General features: G+C 36.8%; 1 protein-coding gene across 1 annotated transcript; it reads left to right on the top strand.

The window, feature by feature from the left end:
• The first annotated feature begins 7,193 nt into the window (after positions 1-7,193).
• LOC130710174 (lectin-like) lies at positions 7,194-8,890 on the top strand. Its single transcript, XM_057559345.1, has 3 exons — positions 7,194-7,684; positions 7,905-8,023; positions 8,337-8,890. The coding sequence occupies exons 1-3, from the start codon at positions 7,229-7,231 to the stop codon at positions 8,704-8,706; spliced, it is 945 nt and encodes a 314-aa protein (XP_057415328.1). The 5' UTR covers positions 7,194-7,228; the 3' UTR covers positions 8,707-8,890.
• The last annotated feature ends 1,664 nt before the right edge of the window (positions 8,891-10,554 follow it).

Raw genomic sequence — 10,554 nt, 5'->3', positions numbered from 1 at the left:
AAGTTTCAAGAGAAGAAGAGCACGTGATCTGACAAAGCTCAATGGCCAAAGCTCAAAGTACAAAGTTGTCACAATCAAACTACCATATTTGCTCCTTAACGGATAAAAGTCAAGTCCAAAGCTATCTACCAAGTGTCATACTACTCTTTTTGGTAAAAGGTCTTCATCAAACAGTTTCATGCATTTAATGCACCTGACAGAAGTACACTAAAGCACAATTTGATCAAACGACTAGAATCTTTGTGAAGAACAAGCATCAACGACTACAATCTTCCTCACAGAAGATTAAGACGTATAAAAGGAAGACTTGAAGATTTCAAGAGCTAACGATCAAATCTCTATTGAATCAATTTTAAACGATCAAAGTCATAGAGAAACAACAATCCAAATCAAGCTTGTCGGTGAATATAGTTTTTGAAATTTAAACTAATTTTGATTTCAAAATTAATGTAACGCCCCGAATTTCGGGTGTCACTTTAGTAACCTATTAAAGTAAATATGCAATATTTTCCAAAAGAATATATAAACACGAGTATATCTTTTTCTTTTCAAATGTATTTCCAAAACATGTCATGCATACTCCCAACTACAAAGGGATTTACATCAAGCCTTGAATAAGGCGAGTACCCGAAATCCCCAAATATAAATTTCTAAAATCGTTATGCAAGCTTAAACCAATAATGGTTAGCTCTCTAACTCAAGGCTCTAACCCGACTCTATTCTTCAAGTCTCCCACAGTTCTTCAAGTTCTCCTCTCCGACTCGTACGAAGGTCAAGTTCCATCGAAGATTCTCCATCGCCTAATAGCGTTAAGCGCCCAAACAACAAGTAGCAAACAGAAAGGGTTAACTCCATGCAATTACCACGTATAAAAGGGAAAAACATGCTATCAAAGTTTAAGTGCATAACATGGCACATAAGCTAGCAACTTAATTCAAGATAGATAATGACGTATATCCAACAACCTAAATTTAATTCAGATATCAACAACATAGATTTAAAACAGATATCAGCAAAATCAACAACATAAAATCAAACCAGATATCCACAACCTCAACGATATAAATCAAATCAGATATAAACAACCTTAACAATATAAATCAAATCAAATCCAATATATAAGTGTCATGTAGTACAACTATGTGTCACTACCAAGACATGTCAAATCAAAGGCGTCTCGCAAGACGGGACAGTCACCTGGAACGAAAACCATTGATCTGCCACTTAATATGCCACGAAGGCCCCACAATATGCCACACAGGCTCCACACAACGGCACAAGGCCCACACAGTATGCCACACAGGCTCCACAATATGCCACACAGGCTCATCACAACGACACAAGGCCCACACAGTATGCCACACAGGCTCCACAATATGTCCAATAACAGATATAGCAAAATCAGCAACATAGAATTTAATCATATATATATAAACATAATCAATCAACCTAGAATTAAATCACGTGTTAACAAAATCAGATGTTAGTGCCCTATAATCCAACTATATGCTTCTAGCAAAATGGATCGATCAATATCGTCTCTCAAGACGGGACAATCACGCGGGACCACACCCACATCATCGCCACTTAGCGTCACTACGGACGAGACAATCGCGTGAGACCATACCCACCTCATCGCCACTTTAGAACATCTCGAAAGATGGGACAATCTCGCGGGACCACACCCACCTCATTGCCACTTTATAACGCCTCGAAAGACGGGACAATCACGCGGGACCACACCCACCTCATTGCCACTTAAGGACCAAAGCCTATATGCCAAGTCAGTCAACAACAATGCCCATCAAATGATCAATTCAAAGTAACCACATGTTATTCCTATTATCAAAAAAACATAAATCAACTCAATTGCATACCAACTCAGTTCAATGACAGAAACCAGTAAACGGCCGAAGCCTCTCAGAAAACGGAGACACACGTCTCAATAAGTTCACTCAGCCGAAGCCTCCATAAAAACATTTGGCACAAGCCTCAGAAACAGTCAACATAAGCAAGCATACAATATTTCAATCAACGCCAATCAAATTAAACATCTTCATCTCAAGCGCTTGCAGTGTGAATAAATCATGCAAGACTCAAATGACGCTCTAAAACTGAGTTACCCTTACCTTAGCCAATTTCTCCATCCAAGCTCAACATCCCATCCAATCCAAAATAAAGCTCCCGAGCCCAGCAAGTTCCTCGGGCGTCCTCCTCAGTTATGAAACCTCACCAATTGCTCAAAAGTCTCTTTCCTCAGCTCAACTCGTTCCAAACCTTAAGCAAAGTATCATTGCTTAGTTGCTAAGAAACAATACAACTAATAACACTATCATAACCCGAAAAGAAGCTTTCGAAGCTCTAGAGTTCGACATTTAGGCACGAATGGACAATAAGACATGTTTTCGCTAAAATGCGCATAACTCGAGCTACAGAACTCGGAATGACACGAAACCAACGCCAAAATTTTGACAACGGAGAGGGCTACGCTATGGCTCAGGCCATACTAACCCAAAAATTATTTTTGGACACGGTACAGCTCCAAAAAGGTTTCGGCCACTTTAGAAAATAGGGTTTTTGAACTTTTTCTTCGATCTAATTTAATTCCTAGGTATTCGTAGGTGATATCTAGGTCAGGGAAACTCTCAGAAAAATTTAACGACTGAAAATACGACTTAGGGGTATTTTGGTCCAGAATTAATGACCAAAAACTCAAAGTTGAAATTCTGAAAAACAAAATTGATGGGGTTGTTCACAACGACGTTTATAGCACTTAATCTCAAGGGTACTAAGCTTGGTTGCGACTTTTTGATAATAAAGTAAGAACATATGAAGAAAATGGGTTTTTTGTCAGTTTTTCAGATCTACGACGACTCGGTGAAAATCTAAACGATCCGACAGAGATTATAGCATGTTGGGTTGCAGTAGAAGATAGTTGGAAAGAAAAATCGAGGTAATCGGACATTTTTTACAAAAAGCTCAAAACTTTGAGCACAGAAATAGATAGAATAAGCCGACAGAAAGCAGAAATAGAAGTAGGATTAAACATCCTTACCTCTGTGCCTACGCGTAGCTTCCGAAATCAGGACGATCGGGCAAGGATTGAAGAAAAATCTCACTCTCTCTTTCTCTCTTGGAGCTCTCGGCCACTTTGGGAGAAAATGAGATATTTTCTCATTTTTTCCCTTTTTAAAGGAGAGGGGAAAATCCGAAAAATCGAGATTTCGCGGTTCCGGTCGTTTTGGTACTTTCATCTGCTGATAAAAATTGAGTATTCGGCGACAGAATGTCAAAACTCAAATCAAGGTTCATTTAATTGAGGAAAACGTCTCAAAGACGGTGTGAGTCGATTTATGCCGAAAAACTACTTTTTGCAGTCGACGTCGGATGAAGAAACTTCCTTCTAAAGAAATGTCGCAATTGCTGAAAGAATTGTGACAGCGAGGATGGAAACTTCGTTAGAAGCTCCGAATAGAAAAATTCTTCATTCAGGGTCTTAATTAAAGTCCCCGAGAAGTTAAAGTCTAGCTTTGACAGACTTCCGGGAAGCAAAACCTAACAAGCATACAGTCCAGGGTTTCGTATCGAAACACTGGTCATGCGAAAAATACCTAGAGGTTCTTATTCTCCCTTCAATTCGAAAATTCTCTTAAACAGTGCTCTAGGAGCGGATATAGCCTTTTTCGGACACTCTCGACCGTAGTCGGGTGCGAATATGGCTCGTGCTATTACTTAAGCTGACTACAGTGTCAACCTTAAACATAATTTGAACTTAATTATTATATAAATAGTTTTCGTGACTCGTAATAGGATTCGAGTCGTGAAAATAACATAAAATAATAAAATATAATTACTTAATTAATCAACACGACGAAAGTAAATAAATAATCTAATTATTTAATTCGGGGTCTTACAATTAACATATACTAATTTTAATTAAAATTAATTTTGATTAATTGTAAGTTTTATGTTTACCAATATTTTAAATCTTTATTACTAAATTCATTAAATATTTACAATTTTAATTAAAATTTTTAATTTTTAATTGAAAAACATAATATATTATTATAAATATGATTTTTGTCGGTGAATATAGTTTTGAAATTTTCAAACAAATACATTTTAACAATCAACTTTAAAATAATAATTGAATCAACATTCAATTTAAAAATATATTTTAAGGTAGAATCGTTCGAAATTGCCAAATAGATTAAAAAAATTCTCGTCAAACATTTGAAAGAAAAAATATTATAATATTTAAAAATACACATATAATATGCATTAAATACTATTAAAAATGTAAATATTTCATAAAATATATTATATATTTTTGAACTAATAATTTTATTAATTTATCTTTCGTAACCGTCAAGCTATTTTAATCTTTATTACTAAATATCATTGAATATTTAAAGTTTCAATTAAAAAATATAAATTTTAATTGAAAAACATAATATATATTATTATAAATATGATTTTTTGTTGGTGAATATAGTTTTTGAAATTTTCAAACAAATAAATTTTAACAATCATCTTTAAAATAATAATTGAATCAACATTCAATATAAAAAAATTCCATGAAGGAAAAAAAAATTCAATATAAAAATATATATTTAAGGTAGAAAAGCTCGAAATGGCTAAATAAATTACAAAAAGTCTTGTCAAACTTTAGAAAGGAAAAACTATTATAATATTTAAAATTACACATAATATAATATGTATTAAATACTATAAAAAAATGTAAATATTTCATAAAATATATTATATATTTTTAACTAATAATTTTATTAATTTATCTTTCATAACCGTCAAGCTATTTCTCTATTCATTAGGAAGACTTCATGTTCATTTTGACCAATTTATTAAAAACGTAGATTTAACTTTTCATCTCCCACTACTCACTAATGATAAAATACTATAAAATCACCATCATTTTCTTCTTTCTTCATCATTTTATTTTACTATAGAGTGAGCATCTTCGGAAAAATGGAGAGCTCAAAAAACAACAATAACGACAATCTAGGTGTAAAAAAACTAGGAAGAACATAAGAAAGTGTCATTCCAAGAACAAAAAACAACGGGCAGGGCCTCCGATCTATCATGTTAGCAAGGAAGATTTCCTGGCTTTTGTTCAGAAGCATACTGGACAACAATCCAATTATGAGAATCTGACGCCAACACCTCAAAATACATGCACTCTTGAAAAGGATATGACCGGCACCATTGATCCATGTCTAGAGGCCACCGATGCTAAAAACCCCTCTAGTGGTTCCTCAAAGTGACAATGTTGCATTGAGGCGGCAGCGGAGATGATCTAGTGACTGTTTCGAGCTAATTGCTGCTGGTTGATGTTTTCTCGCCGAGTTTCTTATCGTTTATAGTTTATATTTTTATGTTATCTGTGTTTGTGTTCGTTAGATTCCGGTTCACAGCTCTATGGCATTGGTAGGTTTTTGCTGTTGGGTCTTTTGTTTTGTGCTGCTGGGTTGGGTCTTTATTTAAAATTAAGGGCCTATCTTTGTTGTGTAAGACACTAGGGTTTTGGTTGGGTCTTTTGCTTGTTGTGGGGAGTTTTTAGAGGTTGTTTGAGAGGTTTTTGCTATAGGGATTGTGTTTCTGGTTATCATTTGGTTATTGTACCCATGTTTAGGGGCGGAGTCAGAATTTTGGCAGGGTGGCCAAATATTAAATAAAAGTTTATTTTGCGAGGACTAGTGTCCAAAAAAACACTACAATTAATTGCAAAGGAAAAGGCATGAGTTGGTCGTGTGGGAGTTGATAGTTCTGTATGTGGGTGTACGATCAAAACTGCACATGGGTTACCTTGTGTTGGGAATATCAAGTGTGAGTAATGAAGTCCCACATTGGAAGATATTATAAGTGAAATGACTCATACACCTAATGCCTTAAGGTTTTGGTTGAAAGATGTGGTGTCCAATCCACTTGTGGTGTGTAAGCCCAATGTGATGATCCACCGGTTTATCCTCTTGCGGCCCAACAGTGGTATCAGAGCCGATGGTTAGTGCGACCATGGTGACAGCTCCTTGTGTCGAAAGTCTTCCTAGCAATGGTGCCTAGGCGGCGTGTCCCGTTGATGGAGATCCAACGGCGGTGCAAGAAATTGGAGGCTTCCGCTTGTTATGGACTCACACTTGAGGGAGAGATTGTTGGAAATATCAAGTGTGAGTAATGAAGTCCCATTGAAAGATATTATAAGTGAGATAACTCATACACCTAATGCCTTAAGGTTTTGGGTGAAAAACGTGGTGTCCAATCCACTTGTGGTGTGCTCATGTAAGCCCAATGTGATGATCCCCCGGTTTATCCTCTTGCTGCCCAACACCTTGTTTGTGAACTTGCAAGATATAATTGTGTTCCAGTTCTATCAAATCATCACTTTCATGCAGTTATTCAGTCTTATGTTATTAACATTACAAATATCAAATCAGATCATGAGCATAGTAAGAGATGTGGCCTTAAATTCGAAAAGAATTGATTTAGGAGTTTCAACAGTTTCAGGTAGAATACGTTCCACTTTATCGGTTTGTTGCACGGGTGCAAGAAGTACTTGATGCACTGTTTATTGAACTTAGGCAGTTAGTCACTCTAGATAAGTGGATATCAATCCCAAATATAGGTCATCTTATTACTACAATGTTAAGTTGTTTTTGTCTTCTTACCAAAAATGATTTGTATGACATTCTCACCACTTAGCCATGCCCCAAAATGTGGTGTAAAAGTAATTCCGCAAAATGCAAATACAGAATGCAAAATTACTTTTTCTAGTTTAATGTTCCGAAAATAAAAAATGTGGTGTGAAACTTCCAAAACTAGTGCGGAATGTAAAATTAATCTAGAGTATTTTTGAAAATGGGGTAGTGTCACTATGCATGGATGGCAACGATAGTTTGCCCCTTAAGGATGTAGAGGAGAAGAGAAGGAATCAAGATAATTAAGGACACTATCTCATCCACTAGAACCAGATGCTTTGTGAGGGAATAAGCATTTAACTTTTCTCAAGAATTTAAATAGAATTTGGTTTTCATGTTTGATACATTGGCAAGAGGAATATGATTCCCTGTAAATTTCATAGCTGAAAGAAGGCATCTTCAATACTGACCCTTGGCCATGCCACTACATGATGTAGCTAGGGGGCCACATGTTCAGATATATATAGGATGCTATATTCATGTTTAGAACAATATGAACGTTTTGTAGTGCAAGAGAAATGGGGGCATCTCAATCTCAGTTTGAATCACAACCGGAGCTGCATCCTCAACCGCAGTCACAACAGGTACAGCAACAATCAGAGCTTCATCCTGAACCTCAGTCGCGACAGTTACAACCGCGTCCACCGAGACAGCTGCAGCCACAGTCACATGAACCAACTGGTAGGGAAGTAAGGTCTAAATCCAGAAGGGAAACAGAAACATTGCTGTTGTCTCCTCAAGCTGAGTACTCAAGACCCTCCATCAATAGTACAAGGACAGAACAAAATAGCACAGGTTTAGTGAAAGCCAATGAAAATCAATCCATGATCTCAGTGAAACCTAGGAAGGAACTGAATTTCCCACACAATTATGAACACATATTGAAGGGTGCAGACTCGCCTATTGATAAATCATCCAGGGAAAAGTTGTGTGATCAGCTATATGCTGGGGTGTTCTTAGACCATAAAACTAAGGTAACTTCAACATAGTTTAATTTAAGTTATTATATATTTGTGTTGAAAATTTAAGTGCGGATTGCTATTTGAGCATGTTGTGAGTTGTTGAATTTAGTTATCTGCTATTTTACTTGAGTTATCCTCAGATTGAACTGTGATCAGATCAGACAGTTTGGGCTAATTCGATTTAAGAGTTGATTGAACAAATTTTAAACATGGTTTTTTTTTTTATTTGAAGAAATATTGGCTGGAAAGGAATTCCAACAGCAATTGTTTCATGTTGTATGCAAGAGCACTCTCAATCACCTGGGCAGAGGATCAAAATTACTGGAAATGGGTACCGCAAAATGACGAAAGGTGCGCATCTATGATGCTTAACAGTTTCTACTCTATAGCTTTGTAAATTCACTACTTCAACGTTTTGTTTTCCCAAAATCAGGTTCACAAGTTAAAACTTAAAAGTGTTCTCTGCAAATGTTAGTACATAAAATACATATTGTAATAACATACACTAAATATTACTAGTATAAACATGGTTCGTAGGTGGATTAGTTATCCACCATAGAATTGTCATTCTAACAAATTCTCATGTCTAGTTAAACAAATTTGTGCATATTCATCCTACATACACAGTTTTAGTCCTAACTAGAGCAATTTTTGTATGTTGCAGCGGCACCATGATTGAGGTTGCTGAACTGAACAGAGTTTGTTGGCTAGAAGTGCATGGAAAATTTGACACTAGGAAACTTTCACCTGGAATTTTATATAATGTGTCATTTATTGTAATGTTGAAAGATCCAGCTCAGGGGTGGGAAATTCCAGTGAATGTTAGACTTGTCCTTCCTGGAGGAAAGAAACAACAACACAACGAAAATTTAATGGACAAGTTAAGGGCGCGTTGGATAGAGATTCCAGTGGGTGAGTTTGTGGCATCTGAAAAAGATGGTGGTGAGATGGAGATTTCTATGTATGAGTATGAAGGTGGCATGTGGAAAATGGGGCTTGTTATCAAAGGCATTTCCATCAAACCCAAGAACTGAAACAGAGAACTACAGAACTCTCTATGTAGAAAAACTGAATTTTATGTAAGGAATGGACCAAAATATTGTATGAAAATGGAGAATGAGAATTATAGTTTATCTGTATGATCTGAATTATACGTTTGAAATAAAGATAATGGTATGTTTATCAGATTATTTTATGAAAGAAATATTTTCTCTTTAACAGCTGATATGATTTATTAGAGTCAATTGCTAGCATATTTTCCTAAATGCTACTGAAAAGACGATCTCATTATTGAAACTGATTGCCGTTAATATATGCAACAATGATGTTACTTCAGTTACGAATTTAGTACAATTTGTGGCAATGTAAAACAAAAAATACCACTAGTACTGTCTTCCCACTGAATTACATGCAGTTCGAGTTTCCACATCCTCATTTTCCTCCTACTCTACTTTGAATAATGCTAGGAAAACCGTCTCCAACACTCATTCATTGGTTGAAGTTCATACAAGTCCACAAAGAAAAATGAATGAAAGAAACGATAGTAATAAAAGTATGGTCAATTGAAGCAGTAACTTTTTATTCCAACTCTGTACATAGCACGCCAATGAGTAAACAGCCATTCTGGTCCTTGGTTGAGTTCACTTATGACGAAGTGGTCCTTAGCTGTTGAAAATGGTCTTTTTTCATCCCTTAATGTGTTGCCGTCGGTCAAGTTAATCCTTAGTTCAATTTTCCGTTGGTCCCTTAGACGGAAATGTCCAAATGGCAAGAATTTTTTTCCACGCAAGTGTCCTACTTGGCACCTTCTCTTTTTCCCTCCTAGACAATAATGTCAAACTAATCCCTAGTTTATGCTTCTTCTTCCTCCTGCTCTTCTTCTTCATTATGTTCATCTACATCATCCTTCATCTTCTTTATCCTCCTCATCTTTCATCATCTTCACCGCACCAACCACTCGCATCTTCCACCTAAATACATGAACATGTGCCATCAAAATAAGCCCCTTTGTTCACAAACACCAACCCCTAAATAAAGAAAGTAATCAAAATTCACAAACCAAAAACTTCTCTATAGAACTCAATTTCAGTGATGAATCTGAGCTCAAACTCACAAAAATTTCACCATACAACACCAGATTTAATATAATGAATACCCACCCACAAGGCTACCACTTTAGTGATCATGCAGCAGCCTTGCCCATATAGAATGAAATAGTAAATCCCACCCCCACATACTGTATAACCCAGCTAATTATTTCCCCTTCTCGATCAAAAATCCAACATCACAGATCCATCGACTAGGTACATAACAAATGACAGCCAGCATTATGTTGAATTTGTAAACGCAAAGGTTGACGGTTTCTCCCTATCCGTTCACAGAATTTTCCTTCTTCGTTACCTCCGATGTCGCCATTTATCACAGTCACAGGTCTTCAAAAATTCCCTGCCTCTCTATCTTCACATCCCATCAAACCTTCGCTTCCTTCCCTCTCTTCTTCTCAGCAATCCTTGTGTTCACCAGAATCAGCACAAGCAGAGCAACGCAATCTCCGATCTGAAAACCAAATTGACAAATTCTCAATCCTCGTAAAGAACAATGGTTCGCGGGATGGAGTGAAGCAGTGGCTTCAACGGTGGGTTACTACAGTGAAGAAAAGCGACGACGCATGGCGCGGTGGTCAGATCTGGTGCGCCGACGAAGGCTCCTCTCTCTGGGTTCACGGCGGAGCTTGAAGTGGTAAGGTGCGGCGAGGCGTGGAGAACTCACGGTAGTGGCCGGGTCGAACGGCAGCATCGACGGAGGCTTCCGGGTTCGATTTATTCAAGTGTTGGTGTTGGGGTTTATCCTGGTTCGATTATTCATCATCTTGTGGCTGGGTG

The sequence above is a fragment of the Lotus japonicus genome, chromosome 4 (genome assembly GCF_012489685.1).
Source record: "Lotus japonicus ecotype B-129 chromosome 4, LjGifu_v1.2".
NCBI classification, from domain to species: domain Eukaryota; kingdom Viridiplantae; phylum Streptophyta; class Magnoliopsida; order Fabales; family Fabaceae; genus Lotus; species Lotus japonicus.
The sequence above is the reverse complement of the archived record's forward strand: the minus strand, read 5'-3'. Positions and strand labels throughout refer to the sequence as shown.

Coding starts and splice junctions, on each gene's coding strand:
- LOC130710174 (XM_057559345.1), top strand. CDS start 7,229: ATGGGGGCATCTCAATCTCAGTTTGAATCACAACCGGAGCTGCATCCT. Junction 7,685..7,904: donor TCTTAGACCATAAAACTAAG/GTAACTTCAACA, acceptor TTTTATTTGAAG/AAATATTGGCTGGAAAGGAA. Junction 8,024..8,336: donor GTACCGCAAAATGACGAAAG/GTGCGCATCTAT, acceptor TGTATGTTGCAG/CGGCACCATGATTGAGGTTG.